At 39.5% G+C, this 22,878-nt stretch overlaps 1 protein-coding gene across 3 annotated transcripts in view; it reads left to right on the top strand.

Annotated features, from left to right (window-relative positions):
* The window catches only part of SLC25A13 (solute carrier family 25 member 13), a 183,860-nt gene that overhangs the window by 79,684 nt on the left and 81,298 nt on the right, over positions 1 to 22,878 (top strand). For all 3 annotated transcript variants that reach the window (XM_042918249.1, XM_042918240.1, XM_042918257.1), the window contains one exon: positions 12,409 to 12,548. In XM_042918249.1, the coding sequence (XP_042774183.1) occupies positions 12,409 to 12,548 (140 nt within the window). The remainder of the gene's footprint in view (positions 1 to 12,408; positions 12,549 to 22,878) is intronic.

Here is a 22,878-nt window from a genome sequence, read left to right as displayed (position 1 = left end):
GTATGGGTCTGCATTTTTTTTTTTTTTTTTGCGGGGAGAGTTCTGCTGGTTTTTTTTTTTTTTAATTCTTTTTTTTTTTTAACATTTATTTATTTTTGAGACAGAGAGAGACAGAACATGAATGGGGGAGGGTCAGAGAGAGAGGGAGACACAGAATCTGAAACAGGCTCCAGGCTCTGAGCAGTCAGCACAGAGCCCGACGCGGGGCTCGAACCCACGGACAGTGAGATCGTGACCTGAGCCGAAGTCGGACGCTTAACCGACTGAGCCACCCAGGCGCCCCTTTTTTTTTTTTTTTTTTTTTAATTTTTTTTTTTTTTAACATTTGTTTATTTTTGAGACAGAGAGAGACAGAGCATGAATGGGGGAGGGTGAGTTCTGCCGTTTTTGATTGAACTTTAAAGACAGGAATTTTTGAAAGACGGGACTTCTCGAATCTGGGGCTCTGGGTAAGTGTCAGGGAGTCCATGAACAGCCATAGCTGTCAGTAATGCTTTGTCCAAATGAGCATTTGCTTTTAGCAGATCTCAAAGAGGTCAGTGATCTGCCAAAAGATAAGAATGGCTTTTTGTAGAGGGACAGATGAACAAGGAGACATATTTCTTATTTAAGACTTCTCCAGCTGTTAAAAACTTCAGTTGTAATATAGTCTGTGCCTTGTGCCGCACTGGGGAAGTTTTGACTGGCCCGCTGCTTCAGCTCTGTCAGTTGACCTGGAGTCCAAAAGAAACCAGCCCAGTTTTGCTCTTTTATTGGAAACTGCAGTGGCCTCTTGACCTTTAATCTTCGCTATTGAACGAGATTGTGCGTTTGGGTACCTTAAAGTATTGGTGTTTCCTGTTTATGTTAGTAAGTGTTACGTGAGAAAAGGATCCTCCTACTAGACAGTCATAAAGCTTGAAATTTTTAGCTTATTAAGGCTCTGAGAAACCCTGCAGAACAATAAACTCATCTAACTTTGTCGAACTTATTTGAACAGGACCTTTCTTTTGTGTGTGAGACCTACCCACGATCTACAGAACTAGTGGCATGATCTCTCATGCCCTTCTCTAGTTCATTCTTTGATGTGGATGGTAATGTGTCTGGAGGGGCCTTTCTGGGCTCACGGTTAGATTTGTCCCGTAACACCTGCTGTGGCGACAGTGGAGTTGGCACGCTCTGGGGATAGGCAGGCTGGGTGATGTGACGACATATGCGGAAACAGTCTGCTTCCGTCATTTTGACTCAGGGTGCAGAAAAGGAGCAGTTAAAATTATGGAAATAAGTTTTTGAAGGTATGCACCCAAACTTAATAATAAATATAAAAAGCTAGAGGAATGGAAGTGTTAGACTAGAAGAGGACAGAACTCACCCAACATTTTTTTAAGCTCACTGGGAAGAAGATCATTTGTTGTCATGTTTGTAAAGACACTTGGAAAATGAAATATTCAAAAGCTAAGCGAGGGGAAAAATAGTTAAGAGTTGGAAGGAGCATTATTTGGGGGAAGTTCTTTGTTAATATTGATTCTGATTTGGGGGTTTCAGAAAAATTGTGTGTTATTTTGGTGAAAGAGGCTTACTGCTGTACAGTAGATTTTAGTTTTTATGTTAACTCTGAGACTCAAGTCCGTTTTCTTATACACATTCCAATAGAGAGTAAGAATATTGAATAAGAACAGTGTGAGTCTTGAAAGGAAATAATTTCCACACTGATAAGAATCGTGGCATGCCTGGGTACAGAGTGTCTTGACTGAGATCCCAGACACTGCTCAGAAGCTGTTCCAGTTCATTGGGTCAAAAATCCACTATTTACGAAAAGCTAAATACGGATTTGCACGATTGACCATAATGGGTTCAATTTTCAAAGATCGTAGTATCAGGGAGCACTTCCAGGTGGTGGGATAATTTGAGAGTCGTCCGTGCTCAAATGGCTACAATATTGTACTTGTTGCTACTTCATCACTCCATTTTAAAAATAGGACAGGGGTGGGGGGGAAGGCCTGTTGAAAAGGTGGAAGAATGTCAATTGGGGACTAAATCACAATAACCCTGTGAAGCCACTCCTTAGTTAACAACTGCCTGAAGGTTAGCTGTTCTTTAGAAGACTGTCGGTGTGGAGAGGCTGACTGGGGGCTTCTGCCCCTGTGGTGTGTGTGTGCATGTGTGGGTCAGGTGGAGGGAGAGGAGAACGTGTGAATAGGGGAGGTGTCGAGAACAGAAAGCTAACAGTAAATCCTAAAAGTTGGAGCACTGGGAAAATTTGACTATTTTAAGCTGTACTGCTCACTTAAAAATAGGAAAATTACACCATTATTCTTTCAGTATGAGGGAGAGATAAAAATACAGTTTTTCTAAATTGGAAAATTTGCTGTAATCTTGCTGCTAATGACTGATTTCTTCCAACAGTTGCAAGGCAGTTTTTGCTCTGATAGGTTGATAAAGGAAACAAAATCAAGAACATATTGGAAGTTCTCAGAGAAAATTACAGTTTAGGTATGTGTTGGGGGTGGATAGTTAGACATTTTAATTGAAATAAAACAGTTTTATACTAATATGGGATCACTGTGGGTGTGCATTTGTAGTACATCTGCTCTTGAAGCATTTCAGTAGGGTTAGATATATGTTCATGCTTTTGCAAGAACATTATTTTTGATTACATCTGTCTAAGGAAACTAGCTTAGGAAATTGGTTTGTAAAACAATATAGATATATTTGCATTTAGAGAATGAGTTAGGGATTCCAAGTACTGCTTTAAAAAGTTGGAATGTTTCGGTTGTGTTCTCTAGGGGTGAAGAAAGTTAACAATAATTAATGCAACAGATGATTAAAAACAAGCTTGTACGTCTGGAGAGTGACTAATCTGTGCCTTCAAACATCACTTTAACGGACCTACTTTTGATGTTATTAAAGACTGCTAATGGTTCATTCTACCCAATTGAAAGTAACTTTTCTAGCATATAGATTGAAAATATCTCAGTTGACCACTCACTTTCAATTAAAAAAAATTTTTTTTTAATGTTTATTTATTATTGAGAGACAGAACATGAGCATGGGAGGGGTAGAGAGAGAGGGAGACAGAATCGGAAGCAGGCTCCAGGCTCTGAGCTGTCAGCACAGAGCCCGATGCGGGGCTCGAACTCACAAACCGCGGGATCATGACCTGAGCTGAAGTCAGAAGCTCAACCGACTGAGCCATCCAGGCGCCCTGCTGTCTATTTTAGATAATGCATGTGATAGAAGATTAATACAAATGCTAGGTATCTGCCAGCCTTTAACCTTTTTTTTTATTTTTGTGTACCAACATTTGCAGTAATGAGTTAAACAGTGTAGTAATCTTGTGGATTCATAGAGCCATCAGATTTTAGAATAGGAAGGATTCTTACCAATAAGATCATGGGTTTTTGTTGTGATAGCGTGGAGGTGTTCATTACCACTGTGGACTCCCTGGTTCCATCTCGAGTCTACTGAATTAAAATCTTAGGGCATGGGGCTTGGGAATTTGTTTTAAAGAAGCTCTCCAAGGATATGTCATTTACACTGCAGTGGAATAATGGCTGGTGTAGTTTCTGGCTTTCTTTCATGAATATGGAAACAGGCCCAAAGAGAAGGGAAAGTGACTGGTTTTATAGGAACAACTTTGTTTTCTGGCTCTGTGAGGTGGAGGATGCTTTTTCTAGGATGCCCGTGACTTCATCAGAGTAGTCCTGTCCCTCTCTAAGTACAGAATTGGAAGAGTTGGAAATTAGCCCTCAGTTTTACATACACCAGCACCACAAAAGTATGACTTGGGTACAATATTCAGCCCAGCTTGCCTGTGTGTGTGCAGTGTGCGTGTGTGCTTACTTTTTGAAAGCTACTTATCACCACTGTACCTACATGTTCAGAATAATAATAATAGCAAGTATACAGGGGCTTACAGAGAACTCCGTTTTAATGAGAAGGGCCGCATGTGTGAAGTACTTACTGTGTACTTACTCTATTTTAATGGCACCCATTTTCCCCCTAGAACTTTCTTGAGCGAGTGTGGATTGTAGCCAGAATACTTCTTTCCTCTCCAGACCCTTAACTGTGATTAATATAAAAAGGCACTTGTCAAAAGGGTTTGAAATGGCAGCCTTGATACTGGAGCATGTGGCAGTAGAGATAGGTCTCCATCCACTCACTCCATTATGTTATTTAACTTACGAATTCAACAATTTGTCTTTTGCTCCCTGCTTAAAATACGATGGCCATATATGCTGTTGTTAACAATATCAGCAGGGTGGGATATTATTTCCCTTAGAGTGAAACCACAACTTTCTTTGAGGATTAGGCATGTGTTAGAAAAAAGCACCCCGGCAAAGCTGTTCAGAGAGAAAGTGTGGGTTGTTCGCCAACTCTCCCTCTGCCTCCAAGAGGGATTTCTTTCCGGTTTAATAGAAACATCCTTTTTGTGTTATTGTATTAATGAAATTTTTAGGATCCATGGGAGAGATATTATGCTTCAGTGTTTAAAATAAAGTAGCTTGATGAACCTTTTTTATTTGAATGGGAAACCAGTTTTCCTTGATTTGCAGCTTCAAAAAGTGGATCTTTTGGAAATTAAAGTGCATTAATTTAGTTATTCTGTGTGGAAACAAGAACATAGAAAGTTAAATTTGCATAAGTGAAGACCTCGATGATTTCAGATTATAGTGTGGTTGAGGTTAAGGAATAAGGGTCCATAGAATTTGTAAAAACAAATTCAGTCTAACCACTTAATGGCATGTGCAAGTAATTTGCCAATTAAATAGTCCTACTATCTGAAAGATCTTCAAAGTAAAGAGTGGAGGTTCTTAATCGTTCTTAATTTCATACTTTCAAAAACATAATAGAAAATTACTAAATTTTTGATCACTTTTCATTCAAAAGTTTAATGTATGAGCTAAGAGAAGGATGGATTTTAAGTATTTGAGGAAAATTACTGCTTTTTGAGAAATGTATATGATATTTCCAAATCACACTGTGCCTGCTTTTTTTTTTTTTTTTTTTTGGTATCATTTGTAAATATTTGATTCCCAGATAACAATTTTTATTATCATTAAGACTTGAGATTTTGGAGTTTTACCATTTTGATGGTCACCTACTATGTTTAGAACATTGTGATAGGCACATTTAGCTCCAGAACAGTGCTCCAAGATAGATATTTTACTCCCATTTTACAGAGAGAATTGAGTCAGAGTAAATAATTTGCTTAATGTCACTCACTAGTAAGAGGCAGATCTGACAGTCCCAGGTTTAAAAACAAAAAAACAAAAAACTTTATTGAAATAAAATGCATCTACTTAAAGTGTATCATGTAGAGGTTTTTAGTATATTCACAGATATGTGAAACTATCGCCACAATTGTACAACATTTTCATCACCCCAGGTATATTTTTCTCTCTCCATACCTTAGCAGTCCTCACTCCCCCTTCCTGTTTTCTCCTTGTCCCTCTAGTCATAGGCAACCACTAATCTAATAAGCATTTGCTTATTCTGGAAATTTCACATAAATGGAATCATACAAAATGTGGCCTTTACAGACAGGCTTCTTAATATGTTTTCAATGTTCATCCATGCTGTAGCATGTTACAGTACTATATTCCTTTTTATTGACAAATAATACATTATTATGGACATGCCACATTTTGTTTATCCATCCTTTAGTTAATGGACATTTGGATTGTTTTCGCTTTTTGGGCATTATGAATAGTGCTACCATGAACATTTGTGTACCAGTTTTTATGTGAACATATGTTTTCATTTCTCTTGGATGTATACCTAGGGGTAGAATTGTCAGGGGATTTGGTAACTATTTTTAACTTTTTGAAGAACTGCCAAAATGTTTTGCTAAGTGACTACATGGTTTTACATCCCCACCAGCAATTTATGAGGGTTTTGATTTCTTCATATCCTCGCCAATGCTTGTTATTAGTGGGGATAAAGTGATTATCTCATTGTGATTTTGGTTTGCATTTCCTTGATGGCTAATGATGTTGAGCATCTTCTCGTGTTTATTGGCTGTGTATATGTCTTCTTTGGAAAAATGTCTACTCAAATCCTTTGCCCACTTTTAAAATTGGATGATTTGTCCTTTTATTATTGAGGTGTAAGAGTTCTTTCTATCTTCCAGAGTCCTTTCTTTATCGGATACATGATATGCAAAATTTTCCTCCCATTTTGTAGTCTGTCTTTTCACTTTGTTGGTGGTATCCTTTGGAGGACAAAAGTTTTAAATTTTGACAAAATTCAGTTTATGTATTATTTTCATGTGTTATGTGTGTCATAATCTAAAAAACCATTCTTAATCCAAAGCCACAGAAATTTATGCCTATGTTTTGCAGTAAGAGCATCACAGTTTTAGCTTTTACACTTAGGTCTTTGCTCTGTTTTGAGTTAGTTTTTGTATATGGTGTGAGGTAGGGTTTCTAACTTCTTTCTTTTGCATGTTTGGATATCCACTTGTCCTACAACCATTTGTCAAAAAGACTGATCTTTCCATTTTGAATTGTCTTGTCATTCTTGTTGAAAAGCAGTTGACCAAAAATGTGTTTATTTCTTGACTCTCAATTCCATTCCATTGGTCTGTATATCTGTCTTTAGGCCAGTACTACACAGTCTTAATTACCGTAGCTATGTAGTAAATTTAAAATGCAACTTTATTCTTTTTCAAGGTTGTTTTGGCTATTCTGGCTCCCTTGAATTTCCATATGAATTTTAGTATCAGCTTGTCAACTTCTGCAAAGAAGCCAACTAGAATTTTGATGGGATTACACTGAATCTGTTGAGCACTTTGGGGGAATAGGTTTCCAGTCTATGAAAATGGGCTATTTTTCCATTTATTTAGGTCTTTAATTTCTGTCAACAATGTTTTGTAGTTTTGAGATTATATGTTTTGCTTGCCTGTTGTTAAATTTATACTTAAACATTGTATTCTTTTTGAGGCTGTTGAAAATGGAATTGTTTTCTTAATTTCATTTTCGTGTCTAGAAATGTCTTGTTGGACTAATTTATTGTATGGTTTTAACAGTTCTAATCGTTCTAATAGTTTTTTAGTGGATTCCTTAGGACATTCTATACACAACATCATATTGTCTATGACCCAGCTCTAAAAATCACAACTTTTTCTACTATAACCATACTCTATAGCCTGGGAAATTTATTATCTTAGGAGAAATTAGTTGACTTTTTGAAGTTATATTTAGGAAAGAAACAGTTGCCAGTTTCTAATTGTCTTTTTATAATCTTTAAAAAACTACAGTAGACTTTTAGGCCGGAAACATTTGTGGGGAAGGCAGAGTCCCACAAATAAAATCAACGGATCCTTGTGCTTATTTGGTGAGGTCTTGCTTTCAATAATATTGCCGTTATTTGGTGATATTATGGGAACTGTATGCCTTCCAAACATAGTTTGTTTGGCACAGACTGAAATAACAATGATTATACTTTAAGAGATAAGCATTCTAATTTGTTTTTACTTTCAGGAGGAGTAGTGCCTGAGCTAAGAAAAGTATGACTTTAAATACCCAAAACATATAATCTGATGCTTCATTGCGATTTCAGTGCTAATTCAGTTTTGCTTCTTTGCCTGTCTGACCTCAACCTGGGGGTAAGATTTTAAGCCTTGTGTTTTAGACTAGGAGGGATCTTCTACTCACTCCTTTTAAGTTAGTGATAAATCTGCCATGTGATGGTTATTTGAAAGCCGTCAGCTGGTAAGTTACGAGTTCTAGTTACATATGCAGTTCACTGAGCCCAATAAGTAACCAAAAAGCCTAGGATATTTAGGGTTTCCACTTTCCCATCCAGGAATACAAGTTAGGTTTGGAAAGGCCAGGGGATGGTAAAGGTGTAGGTAGGATGGCCTTCAGGTTGGTTCCTGGAGTCTTTCATCATAAAGCTCACAAATTTCCCATGGGAGCCAGAAGACAGAGCAGAATTTGAAAATCACTTTGGTTATTAGTTTCTGATTTTCCAGCTATAAAATAGGAGGAGTACTCTTACTGATCATTGCCTTACAAGGCATGGAGAAATCTTAAAACAATAAAATGTTAAATGAGAAAGCTATTTGTGCTTCCTGAAAGGAAAAAAGAATATTAACCTGAGGTGTCTTCCAAAGTGAAGGGGGGAAATTCCAGGACCCTATTGTCACTGTTGGTCTCATAGAGGTTTCTGTTCATGAAGCTACAGGAAAATGTGGAGCCCAAGCATTTCAGAAAGCACGTGCCCCAGAATGACTTATCAGAGCAGGAGGAAGTGCTCTCTGACTTAGGAACCCATTCAGTGTTTTTGGAGAAAATGTGTGAGTTTTCAGGGTGGTAAAATTTAATGTTTTAATTCTTTAAAAGAGTTGATTAGTGGTGAAAATGAGTAGAAATATTGGTCGTTTTTCTCTTTAGCAAGAATCCTCCTTTCCCCTTGAACAATCATCTGGTTTGTCCAGTTAGAACGACTTGGCAGTCTCACGATAGCAGAGTACGTAAACCTCTGGTAGGTAAGTGAGGAAACTTTTGTAGAAATTATACTAAATGGTAAAAAAATAAACAAAAAACAACGAACAAACAGAAACCCCTGGGTCTTTTTCTCTGCAGTGTCCCAGGATCAGCTCTTCTTCCCACAGCAACCTTTCCTTCACCATAAATGTGGCATCCACATTTATGCTGGTGAGTGAGGCTAGTGTCTGCAACTACCCGGAGCAGGATCTGTCATGTCTCCATGACCCCAGGTGGCTTTGGTCCAGAGCGCTCTGATTGGAGCCTTAATTCACTTCAGAGGAAATGAACCCTTCTTCATGCTATTTGCTCTCCACTGAAAAACTCCCTCACAGATTCATCTCAGTAAATCCTTGGCAGCCTTCAGGACCCAGTTCACGTTCTGTCTTTTCCAAGAAGCCTCGTTCTCTTGTGTCAGTGCCTCCCTCCTTCAGCTTCTGTTTCCTTACCACAAGTAGCAGGTTAGCACTTAAAGTGGAATAGTGTTGGGATCTGCTGTTTAGTTATGTCTTGTGGATTAGACTTGGATACGGCACCGTGTCCTCTACCACCTTTCCACTTCCCACATGGCTGGTGCAGTGCTCATAAGCTGGTGCTACTTCCAGGTTGATAGCTTGCTAGCTGGGGACTGGCGTTCTTACCATAGCCAGAACATCTGGGAGCTGGTAATGGAGCACATAATGATTCAACCATTCTATATGTTACTCGGTGCTCACCGTGATATTTAAATTTTTTTTTAAGTTTATTTATTTTTTGAGAGAGAGAGAGACACAGCACAAGCCAAGGACAAGGAGAGAGAGGGAGAAGGAGACACAGAATCCGAAGCAGGCTCCAGGCTCTGAGTTATCAGCGCAGAGCCCAACGTGGGACTTGAACTTACCAACTGTGAGATCATGACCTGAGCCGAAGTTGGATGCTTAACCAACTGAGTCACCCAGGCGCCCCTACCATGATAAATGTAGTCATCATCTGTCACCACACAGCACTGTTACCATCTTATTGACTGTATTTCCTATGCTGTACTTTTCATCTCTATGACTTACTTATTTCATAACTGGAAGTTTGTATCTCTTAATCCACTTTATTTCACTCATCCTCTCATACACCTTCCCTCTGGCAATCACCAATCTGTTCTTTGTGTTTAAGAGTCTACTTTTTTAATCTTTTGGCTGTTGCTCATTTGTTTCTTAAATTCCACATATGAGTGAAATCATATGATACTTGTCTTTCTCTGTCTGACTTACGTCACATTATACCCTCTGAGTCTATCCTTATTATTGCACATGACAAGATTTCATTCATTTTTATGGCCGAGTAATATTCCATTATTTACACACACACACACACACACATATACATACATACATACATACATACTATATATTCTTCATTCATCTATGGATGGACACTTGGGTTCCATATCTTTGCTATTGTAAATAACACTGCAGTAAACATAGGGGTGCATATATCTTTTCAAATTAATGTTTTTGTGTTCTTTGGATAAATACCCAGTAATAGAATTACCTAATGATACAGTGTTTCCATTTTTAATTTTTGAGGAACTTCTGTACTATTTTCCACAGTGGCTATACCAATTTGCATTCTTACCAACAGTGCGTAAGGGTTTCTGTCTCTCCACATCCTTGCCAGCACTTGTTATTTCTTGTCTTTTTGATTTTAGTCATTCTGACAGTTGTTCAAATAGCTCATTGTGGTTTTGATTTGCATTTACCTTTCCCTAATGATTAGTGATATTGTGTATCTTTTCATGTGTCTGTTGGCCATCTGTATGTCTTCTTTGGAAAAATGTCTATTTGGGTCCTTTGCCCATTTCTTTTTTTATTTTTTTAGAGTGAGAGTGTAGGGGAGGAGCAGAGGGAGAAAGGGAGAGAGGGAGAATCTTAAGCAGGCTGCAGGCCCAGTGCAGAACCTGATGAGGCGATGGATGGATCTCATGACTATGAGATCACAACCTGAGCCAGAATCAAGAGTCGGCTCAACCGACTGAATCACCCAGGCGCCCCTCCTCTGACCATTTCTTAATCAGGTTTGTTTTTTGGTGTCAAGTTGTAAAACTTCTTTATATATTTTCAATATTAACTCAAGATATATTATTTGCAAATATCTTCTTCCATTCAGTAGGTTGCCGTGTTGTTTTATTGATGATTTTCCCTTCACTGCACAAAAGCTTGATATTTTGATGTAGTCCCACTAGTTTATTTTTTCTTTTGTTTCCCTTGCCTGAGGGTATATATCTAGATAAATGTTGCTATGGCCTCTGTCACAGATATTTTACTGCCTATGTTTTCTTCTAGGAGTTTTATGGTTTTATAAATGTGAGACACATTTAGGTCTTTAATCCATTTTTATTTTATTTTTGTCTGTGGTGTAAGCAGGTAGTCTAGTTTTATTTTTTTGCATGTATCTGTCCAGATTTCCCAACACCATTTGTTGAAGAGACTCTCTTTTCCCTATTGTGTAATCTTGTTGCCTCCTTTGTCGTAGATTAACTGACTCTAAAAGTGTGGGTTTAGTTCTGGGTTTTCTGTTCTGTTCCATTGATTTATATGTCTCTTTTTTGTGCCAATACTGTACTGGTTTGATTACTACAACTTTGTAATATATCCTGAAATCTGGACTGTGATACCTCCAGCTTTGTTCTCCTTTTTCAAGATTGGTTTGGCTATTTGGGGACTTCTGTGGTTCCATACAAATTTTAGGATTATTTGTTCTAGTTCTGTGAAACATGCTGTTGCTACTTTAATAGGGATTGCATTCAATCTGTAGATTGCTTTGGGTAGTGTAGACATTTTAACAGTGTCCTTCCAAACTGCACTGGAAGGAAATAGAAAATTTGGAGAGACCAATTACTAGTAATGAAATTGAATCGATAATCAAAAAGCTCCCAGCAAACAAAGGTCTGAGACTGGATGGCTTTACAGGTGAATAATGCCAAACATTTAAAGAAGAGTTATTACCTATTCTTCTCAGACTATTCCAAAAATAAAAGAGGAAGGAAAATTTCCAGATTCATTCTACGAGGCTAGCATTGTGCTGATACCAAAACCAGACAAAGCCACTACAAAACAAGAAAACCACAGGCGAGTATCTCTGATGAACATAGATGCAGAAGTCCTCAGCAAATACTACCAAACTGATACTGTATGTAGAAAACCATAAAGACTCTGCCAGAAAACTCTTAGAACTGATAAATGAATTCAGTAAATTACAGGATACAAAGTCAATATACAGAAATCTGATGCATTTCTGTGTATTAGTAAAGAAGTAGCAGAAAGAGAAATTAAAATAATCCCATTTACAATTATACCAAAAAGAATAAAATACCTAGGAATAAACTTAACCAAGGAGGTTAAAGACCTGTACTCTGAAAATAAGAAAACACTGATGAAGGAAATTGAAGACAGTGCAAACAAATGGAAAGGTACCCATGCTCATGGATTAGGAGAACCGATGTTATTAAATCCTCAAGAACTTTTTAATAACTTGATAAATGACTGTGTTTAAGACTTGTATAGTGCTATATGTGTTTATGTATATGTTTCCTGCCACTAAAGATTGAATTATATCCAGTGTGTCTAGAAAATCATATTTGTTGAAACAAAACATGTGATATGATGATGTTAGATTTAGCTTATTACTTGGGTTTGGTTTCCTACTGCCTTTTAAGCGCGCGCGCGTGTGTGTGTGTGTGTGTGTGTGTATTTTTTTTTTTTTTCTCTTTATGGGTAGGATTGTTAATTTTGATTTCTTGACTGCATGAAGATTCCAACTTTTATTTTTGCCATGGTTTTATTACCTGTGTGGTTTTAAAGTTGAGTTACTTTTTACAAGAAGAAAGGAGCAATACCCTTTTAATAACGGATTGTACAAGGATAAACCTCATTTGTTTCAATCAATCTTTCTTTTCTCTTTTCAGAGGACGTTAAGCAAGTTTTTGGACAAACCACAATTCATCAACATATTCCATTTAACTGGGATTCGGAATTTGTGCAACTACATTTTGGAAGAGAAAGAAAAAGACACCTGACATATGCAGAATTCACTCAGTTTTTACTGGTGAGTGTAGCTCTTAGAGAGTAAATAAGTAAAACTGGGATCCTGGTTTACCTGAAAGTTGCTAACCTGCCCAGACCATTCTTTTGGAAGTATTTGTTTATTAGTGTGTAGAAACGATAGGATTAGATGGGTTCGTATAGACTGGGTAGAACCCTTTCACATTGAAAAGGAATATTCACTGAGGCCCCAGGAAATCAAGTGATTTGCTGAAAAGCTACATAAATCAGGAGGGGGCAGAATTGGAACTTGAATTTTTGGCTTATGATTGGTTCCACTGCTATTTACCAATATTTTGTTTTTCCTTGAGAAATGAACATGTCACCATCGGCATCTAACTGCAGAATTATTTCTCTTGAGGCCTTTTATAGACGAAGCATGGGGTCTGCAACCTGACTCCATATTGAAATTGCCTGGCGAGCTTTAAAAACTATTGTTATTTAGGTTCCCCACCTCTAGAGGTTAGATTTGATTGGGGAGTGGGCGGGAAGAACCTGGGCATCGGGGTATTGAAAGCTTCACAGGTGCTTTTCATGTTTGAGGTGCCAAGTTTGAGAATCACTGTTCACTTTTGTCCTCATCCAGGGTTGAACTCTGGGAGTTGTTTACATTTCTGGGGTGCACCTTCCTTGGCCTAGTTCTTCACACCTTCCTCTTATCACCCCCACCCCCATTATGTTCACATCATTGAGCCACTTATGATGCCAATGGAAGAGTAGTAACAACATATGTTACAGTCTAGTTTTCTCCCTGAAGCATGCTTTGTTAATTATTTTAATTCTAATATTAACATTTAGTCACTAGAGGTCAAATCTGTGTGGTCTGTAGGCTATATGAGAAACCACTCTTTCTTTCGGACTTCATGCATTTGTTTTATTTCTCTAACAATTAAATTTTATTTCTGTTTTATTAAATATAATTTTAAAAGATATATGTAAGGCCATTACTTTTCTGTGTTTAAATTCTGGGTCTTGAGGGAAGATTTACCAGGGAAATCACCTTTTATTCACTAGAAATGTCCTCAGGGAGTATCCTGATGCCCCTATTTCTTTTGTGTGCCCACAACTTTGCCAGAGCCTTCTGAGAAATGGTTGGAAAGTGGAGTGGAGTGGAAATGGAGGGCACAAGAACACACACCTGTCCCATATGCTGTATTGTGTAGGCAGTTAGCATTTTGTGGTATCTACACCTAGGCACCAGCATATGTAATAGGTGGACTTTAATAGGTACTTCTCTTTTTGACTTTTAAAGGTATTGTTATGATATATAAAATTTGTCATTCTATTTTGTTTGCTTTTATTTTCCTAGCCTTAAAACAAGATATTTTAAGCATACCTTTGTATTTTTATTTTAAATGTTAATGTCTACGAATCCCCATTTTCAGTTCTATATAAACACAAACCTACTTAAATAACTCAGGAGGAGAATGGAATGTGAGTTGTTGGATTTTGCTGTTGTTTACACAAGACATTGGCGCGCAGTAGGAGGTGGTATTCATTTTGATGAGGAATAATTACAATAATGCTATTGAGACAAATGCCTCAAATTGACTTTATGGAACACAGCCTAATTAACTTTTAGCCTTAATGGGATGTTAGCAATAGTAAGGATGATCATGTTTCCCTTTTAAGCAGGTATCAATTATGCTGAATTGAGTCGGCTGTAAGCCACTCCAGCAGCTTCTAGGCCTTCTTCAAGATATGGAGAAGCTAGAGTCAAAGATTAGATGACTCAAGGATTACTGATTGTTTCTAGCTACAACTTGTATGGCATTCACTTACATTTGACTCCTTTTTACAGCGGTAAATGGAAAAACATCCCACAGTCCTGCATGGGATGATTTTGACTTTGTAGCCCGAATACAAGTGCTTGCTGAACATACACTAGGTTCAAATGGTAATGGTGGATAATTATCTGTTAGGGCCTTGCCTTTGTGTTCCACTCTAGGTCCACATTTAAAGGAATTAATGGATGTATCATGGTAGACTTTATGTGAATGTCAGTGAAATAGCCAGTTTTGACGTCTACTGTAGGGTCACCCCTTCTCCCCACCCAACCCACCCACTCAGATGTTTTGTCTGCTTCCTTTGAACTCTTTTCTGAAGGCAGCTATAGCTTCAAACCTCTACTTCAAATGCTTTGTTTGCTTCCTTTGGGCTCTTTTTTTCTAGGCAGGAACTTCTTAAAGATATGAGAGAGCTTAATCTCCTATATATTTTGGGCTCTTGCTTTGTCAAGCATGCACCCGCCTTTCTGCTCTAGGGCAGGGCTCACAAATAGGCACCAGCTCCCTGGCTGGCGCCAGGGCTGTGAAAGCAGATGCTTGGCCGCTTAAGACGTGAAAGGGCTGCCACTGTGCATGCTGCTACCTGTCACCTGACAAGGAAGAGGAGCGGCCATAGGGACAGCTGAGAAGTGTTTGTGTTTTCAGGGAGGCTTAGTGGTATGTAGAGAAAACACTGTTCAATCCCACAGAAGGTCTTAGACGGGAATTCGGGTTGGTTCCAGCCAACTCAAGTCTCACGTGCGTGAGTTACCTCTGCTTTATGTGTATACACCTGTTTGTGACTGGTGAGCAGAGCCATTGTCTGCAAGGTCAGGTTTCTCTTTTCTTCATTTAATAAATGTTTTACTGTATCTAAGCAAGTTTGAGTGTGTTATAAGCCACCATGTGGCTGTGAGGACTTCCTGTGTTCACGTGTTCGTCTGCATACTATGTGGACAGGCTGTGCACTCACCGAGGTGGTGCTGCTCATGGGCATGGCCTGAATGCTGTGTTCTGTGCTTTGGTTTTAAATTAGTGAAGTGGTGAATCAATTTGGTACTCTTTGAGCAAAATTTGCCTTGCTTCTACTTTACATGTAAATGATAGTGTTTTGGCAAGAAGCAGGGATTCAAAGCCTCTTTATCCTAGAGTCTTGTTCCTGGCTAAGAGGGATTTCAGAAACGAGGGGACCACGGTCCTTTTACCCCATTATTGACACTATTGTATTTACGGCTGCTGTTCATCTCCCGGTCTGTCGTCTACCCTTAACTGCGTGAGTGATGGTGTGTATGTGTAAATGTGAGTACAGTTTTATACGTGGGTATGTGTATGTGTATTTTTTAAAAATTATAAATGTTTCCACGTCCCTCTATTCTTAGTTCTAATTTTATGTTTGCCAGTTGAAAAATAGATTTTAATATGCTGAATTTTTCAGAAAACGATTTGGAGAAATATTCTTCTATGCCTGATGGAACTCCTGTTCATAAGTGGTATTAACTTTAACTCTCTGTCCTATGCAAGTATTTCTCATGCTGTGGTTATTACTTCCTTGGTTGGGATAAACCACCCAACTGAGCAAATGTTTGCTGAACATGCAAGCTTTGTTGAGAGGCCTTGTGCACAGAAAGGGCCAAGAAAGAGGTGCAGAGATAACAACTTCTTGGATACTTGCAGTGCACAGGTCTAGGGGTTGCTCTGTGCTTATCCGTCCCAGGGGCTCAGAAGGAACAACTGCAGGCAGGTGTGCACAGCCTACAAGGCCACTCTCTTGCAGCAAAAACCCTCGGGAAGGATTTTCAGCTAGAAAGCCGAAACTGACATTCAGGGTGTGGTTAGGGTAGCCGTCCAAAGCACAAACTCAAGAGCCAGATATACCTAGTTAAGGGCCCCATTTTCCAGACGAGAAACTAAGGCCTTTCACTTTAGAGTCTCTTTGCAGTATCTCATTTATGATTTTGATTTGCGTTTCCCTGATGACTAATGATGTTGAGCATGTTTTTATGTGCTTATTGGCCATTCATTATCTTCTTTGAACACATGTCTATTCAAATCCATCTCCAGTTTTTTACTGGGTGGACATTGGAGGCAAATGTGAGGACAGAGTGAAAGGCCTCTTCAACTTTTCTGCCAAATTCTTCTGTAGAGTTGGTACTGAGATTCACTCTGGAAAATAGAAGTAATAGTAGTAACAATCTTTATAATTTACAAAGTGCTTTTAAATATTCTGTTTCTGATAATAGCATCCCAAAACCCTGAGAGGTAATTATCATTATCCCCTATTATATGCAAAAGAATAAACGGACTCTAGGTAAAAGTTTGCATTTACAGGTAATTTTCTGGGGAAAATGCTCCTGGCTTTCATTGGGTTCCCAAAGGAGTACCCCGAAAGAGTACACAGAAACTATTCTAGAGCTAAGTTTCTTCCATAAGATCATACACATGTGAGGGATTCAAAAGTACTGTGCTGTTGCCATTTAATTACATTGTCTCCAGGGCCTGGGCTATGAAGAGTTAGTTTCTGTTCTTGGAAGGGACTGTGCTTCTGAATGGGGGAGTACAGCCATGCCTTGCTGGACACTGAGCATTCCTGATGCCTACCCCTTCAGATATGATTACAAAAAGACCCTTAGTAGGGGTGTGTGTTACTGTCATTTCCAGTGACTTTTTGATGATTTAAAAAATTTTGTTTTCTCTAACATTTATTTATTATTGAGAGACGGGGAGACACAGAGCGTGAGTAGGGGAGGAGTAGAGAGAGGGGGAAAGACAGAATCGGAAGCAGGCTCCAGGCTCTGAGTTGTCAGCACAGAGCCCGACACAGGGCTTGAACTCACAAACTGCGAGATCATGACCTGAGCCAAAGTCGGTCGCCCAACCAACTGAGCCACCCAGGCATCCCTTGATGATGTTTTATAGTCATATATTTCACATATAATGATAATAATTTTAAAATAATGTACACGTAGGAGAGTCTAGCTGCTCCAGACTCAGAATAGAAAAGTCTAGGATTGCTATCAAATGTAATATATGTCTTAACTAGAAATCTGTTGTTCTTAACTGACTCTTTCATAGCATTTTCTGGCTTAGAAAGTGCTTTTACTTGTATTCGTCTTTACAGTCATCTTAAATGTTAAGCATTTCCTATTGTTTCTGTATGAAAGATGAGCACACAGAGTCTTGGAGTAATTTTCTGGACTTGTTCAAGGTGAGATAGGTGAAACTGAAGTTGATTTTAATTTTCCTAAATCTCTAGCAATGTTTTTCAAATTTTGTGTAAAATTTTTCCAAAGTGATTATTTTATTTTTAAGTTTATGTATTTATTTACTTAGAGAGAGGGAGAGCATGTGAGTGAGCTGGAGAGGGGCAGACAGAGCTGGGGAGAGAGAATCCCAAGCAGGCTACTCACCGTCAGTGCAGAGCCCGGTGCAGGACTCTATCTCACAACCATGAGAACATGACCTGAGCCGAAACAAGAGTCGGATGCTTACCCGACTGAGCCACCCAAGTGCCCCCGAGGTGATTATTTTAAAAAGTAGAGGCCTTGGTCTCTCTGCCCATCAAGGGTCTGATTCAATAGGTTTGGATAGGGCCTAACAAATAACCTTTCAGATAAGCATCCTGAATTGTGCAAGGGCCATACATTGAGAAACTGGTCTGGACTATAAAATCCTTACTATTTAAAAGCATACAGAATCAGGTCTTCACATTTTCATCCCAGTATCCATAGGAAGCTTAGACAGGTAAATATGATCAGATTTGTGTTTCAGAAAGATCACCCTGGCTGTTGTGTGGAAAATCCAATGGAGAGGGATCTCACTGAGGACAGGAGGACCTGTAGGTCACTTTCTAATCCAAGAGAGAAACAACAGTGGCCTGGGTTGGACGGTAATGGTGGTGAAACAAAGCCAGTGGATTTAAGAGAACTTGAGGGATAGGCCTGATCAGGCTTGGTGATTTAGTAGCATGGAGACAGTTCAGGATAATATAAAACTCACAGTTCACGCCTTTTTTTAGGTGAGTTTTAGGCTTGGGCAAGTGGAAGGATGGTGATGGTTTACCGAAATGGGGAGCACGGAGGAAGCAGTCTTCATGAGGGGCTGCAGACCAGTGCATTGCTTATAATCACTGTTAACTTGTGTGTGGCTGGATTGTTTCCAGCTCTTCTCCTTAATTCCTTGGAATTAAGATAATACTATAGGAGGCCCACCTATGGGCCCACAGACTTGGGCATTTCTAAGAAATTCTGTTCCCCATTTTATGGAGCCAGGAAATTTCTTCTGTTTCCAAAGGCCTTCTTCCTCTTGCTCTAGGAGAAGGAATTCTCAAGAAATCAGCAATGCTCTGAATTGATGAAGAGGCCAGGTTTTGAAGTTTGGGTTGCTTTAGTTTCCCAAGAAAACAGGATTGCAATCTTGGGAGGGGTTGGGGCTATAAATGTCTTGTCCTCAAACAGAGCTTAAGAATTAAGTTGCCTGACCCAGTGGAGAGCCCTGAACACAAAGGTGTGGATGCTTTACCATAACTCTTTATTCAGGTCCCCCTATTGTCAGAAGGGGATGATGGAACGCGGGGAGGTGAATGCTAGTTGATAGAGCTGGGAGTAGCACCTGGGAATCAGCACTGTGTCTCATGCCCTAGACTGGACACACACACTGGTAAGGGCTCTTGTCACATCTCGAGTTTCATGGCAGTCCTGTTGGATGCTAAAGCATATTCATGCTAAAAATGCAACCGAACAACTTTTGTTCTTTTTGTTAAGTGAAATTGGCCATTATTTTAGCCTGTGAGTCAGCATGGCCTAGAGATCCAGCCTAGTCTTTTCTGTATAAAATGGACATTTTGGTTATTCAGATCTTGAGCTCTAGAGAGTAGAGCTCTGCGAGTCCGCTGTTCCCAGGTGCTGGTGGTTGTCCCATGTCCCTCCAGGGGTCAGAGATTCACTAATTAGCTGTCATCTAGGCCTTACAGTCACCATCACTTACGGTTTGCTGCTCTATTTGCTGTGGCATCCTGGTAGAAGGCAACACTTTGAACACAAAAAACAAATTGTTCCCCATCACCACCAAACAAAAGGAGACATAACCTTCAACCATGGCAACATCAAATTCTCAAGTTTTGGAATCGATAGAACACTTCGAGTGTGAACAAAAAACAATCACTAGTAGTGGAGCTCACTAAAGCCACAGTTGTTTAAGCAGGTTAGTGGACAATAACAAAGTCATTGTTTAGTACTGAGAAAGCCAAGTGATTTGTACCTCCCTTTTGTCCCTCACCTTGCCATCTGTATTAGTTAAAATCTCTAGACCATGGATCTTTAGTAGTCAGAGACCATGATTATATTTGCATTTTTAACATGTGAGTGCTTTTTATGTTGATCTTTAAGTTGGACCAGATGGGGTCTGCAGTACAGCTTCGGTACTGTTTCCTAAATACAGCATCAACTTGATATTTCAAAATGAAATAATGAGTAAAAGTAGCTAATGTTGTTTGCCCTTAGCTCTTCTAGGAGATTAGATTCTATTTTGCATTCAGTTGGAAGCCATTGCCGGTTTGGTGATGGGTGACCAGAGATGTGGTAACATGCCAGTCAGTCGGAGAATTAGATGCAGGGCACATTTCATTCACGTCGCACTTGCCCCTCTCCGGGCAAAGGAAATCAGAATTCATTGTGCTGTTGTGCCCATGGTGTTCGCCAGCTTGCTGTTTTGTTGAGCAGCCTGGTGTGCAGGCTTTTACAGTAGCATCCTGGTAAAAATGAGCACTCTGTACAGCATCTCCCCAGCTGCTACCCACTGTGAAGTTTAACATTAAATCAGAAGAGCAAGGAAATCGAGATGAAAACGTCTGAACTTGGTTTCTGCGGAGGTGTTGCTGCGCATGTGGTGCCACAGGCAACACCGCTTCTAAAGACTGTTTTAATTAAAAGCCCCACCCAGTGAATTGGGGGTCAGATTTCACCCTGAACTCTGCAAGTCTGACTGCATGGGTGGGATATGGGGGGCACAGAATTTGGAACTATTCACGGTGTGGGAACTGCTCATCTCTCTACCTGTTCTTTTGCAAGGTCTCTTTTTAACTCTGTTTAATATGTGGATCTTTATTTTAACTAGACTTTCCCCTCCAAATTCGCGTAGGATTATGAAAATGAAGTGCACACTTGTATGTTCAACAGTTTACAAGTTCTGATACTCAATGTAATACAGAATTTATTTGAAGTAGGATTAACTGTGATACCATATTTTTAAAGCAAAGCTTTATTGATTTTGTTTCTTGTTTTCATAAAGAATTACCTGCATTTTCTCTGGAATTCTTCTACCCCCCCCCCCCCCCCCCCCCCCCGCCAAACAAGAATTCTTTTGAGTCATGTCCTTATTGATAACACCCTGCTTTTTATTAAAGTTTTAGATATTTTTTTTTCTTAAATTTCAAAACTGTACAAAACATAAAACATGCAAACTAGCCAGGGGTCTTTTTTCTTGTTTTGGTGTTCTTGGCTTTGTAATATAAATCATCTGGATCTGCTTGCTTGTTTTGAAGGTCTGTTGGTCTGTTTTTTGTTGTTGTTTTGTTTTGTTTTTGTTCTGATAAATTATCCTCAGGCTGAAGCACAAAACTTGCATGTCTGAATAGAGGTGGAGAGAATTTTTGCATTCAAAATATACCCACCTGAAAATTGGAGATTATTAAGGAAATGACAGGCCTGGAACTATTAGAAGCATGAATGTTAGACCTGAAGTGGTGTAACCCCCTCTATATGTTTATTTCTGTACAGCTAGCAATTTTGAAGAGTTTGATTTTTTTTCTTTCCCTCCAGCAATCTGAATGGGTGTGTTGAAGTAGGTGGAAACTGCGGCAGTAAAAGCCTATTCCGTTAATCATCACGCACCAGAATAGCGGGAACAGAAAACCGTTCCCTGGCAAATAAGAAAGAGAAATTGGGCCTCCTTTCATGTGCTTGAGCAGAACTGCGTTCGAGATAGCTGTGCTGCTCCTTGCTCGGCGACCTTCCGGCCTCAGGTGAAGGACGGCGCTTTCTCCTTGGTCCCCGCCGTCCCCATCAACAGCACTTCGCGGGCACCCTGTGCCTGGCACGCATGGGCTGTGCTATCTTCCCGGCTCTCTGGCTTTCCCACAAGGTCACAGGCCCTCTGGTTTGTTGTCTGTACTCCCCTCTTTAGATATCAGTTCCATTTTTTGTCATCTGTCTGCTCTGTGTCATCTTTGTGTCATATGTACTGTGGGATGACCTCATCTGTTTTCTGCAACTGTTATTTCTTTCTTCTGGTTTTTGGGAGTCTTCCCCCTAAAAGGAACAGGCAGTCCGTGTAGGTTAACAGGTTAAGATTGTGGGTCCACAGCCAGATTGTGCAGGTGCCACTCCAGTTTCATTCTCAGCATCCTCTGACTCTCAGCTGCTCTTTTCCTCATTTGCCCATCCACAAAATGGAGATGATGGTAGGGCCCACCTTGCAAGGCTGATGGGAGGATTCAGAGAGATGAAACAGGAAACACAGTAGTCCCTGGAGCAAAACACACTCTTAATAACACTTAGTAAATGTTAACTTTTGGCTTTCTTCCCCCTGAAATCCTCCTATCTACATTTCCCAAATTTACATTTCTGTCTGTATCTCTAGCTTTCTTTTGTTTATACCTCAACTTTTTTATTTTTTTATTTTTTATTTTTGAGAGAGAGAGAGAGAGACAGTACAACAGGGGAGGGGCAGAGAGAGAGGGGGACACAGAATCCGAAGCAGGTTCCAGGAGCTGAGTGGTCAGCACAGAACCCGACGTGGGGCTCGAACCCATGAACCGGGAGATCATGACCTGAGCCGAAGTTGAGACGCTTAACCACTGAGCCACCCAGGAGCCCCTATAGCTCAACTTCTGTGTATAACTTAAACTCATCTGCTTCAAGTTTCTCATTGTGGTCAACTACCTCATCTCTTTTTCCTTAGGTGTTTTCCTTTATGGTTGATTTTTCTATCTGCCTCATCATCCATGGTGAGAATTCTTTGAAATCTATCTTGCTCCATTTTTATATACAAATCCTCACCAAAACAGATTTTCTTAAAATCTCTTTTTCAGTTATCTGTTACAGTGCTCTTACATTATGATTTTACCCAAGGCAGCATATAAGCTAGTGGTTAGAAATCTCATTTTTGGAATCAGAAGGTATCTCAGCATAGATCCCGGGCCTGCCGCTTCCTAGCTGCGAGACCTTGGACTTGTTAGTTAACCTCTCAGAGCTTCAGCGGCCTCTCTGTGAAATGAAGATAGTATCACTTCAGTGAATTATTGTGAGGCTTAAATGAAGTACATTTTTTAAGTTCTTGGCATGCCCCTGGCCAATAGTAAGTGCTTAGGCATTCAGCTATTACCACTATTCTCCACTGTAGCTGGTCTTCATCTCTCTGTTTTTATGGACAGTTCAGAATGACTCAGCAGAACCACTCTTCCTTACTAGGGGATTTTTTGAAAGACTCAAAGAACTTATACTGAAAGGGTCTTTAGAGGATTTTAAACCATTCACCTTGACAAAAATCAAAGGTACCACTTAGTAAGTGGCC

Source organism: Panthera leo, chromosome A2 (genome assembly GCF_018350215.1).
Source record: "Panthera leo isolate Ple1 chromosome A2, P.leo_Ple1_pat1.1, whole genome shotgun sequence".
Classification (NCBI taxonomy): Eukaryota; Metazoa; Chordata; class Mammalia; order Carnivora; family Felidae; genus Panthera; species Panthera leo.
This window is presented reverse-complemented; position numbering and strand designations above follow the sequence as displayed.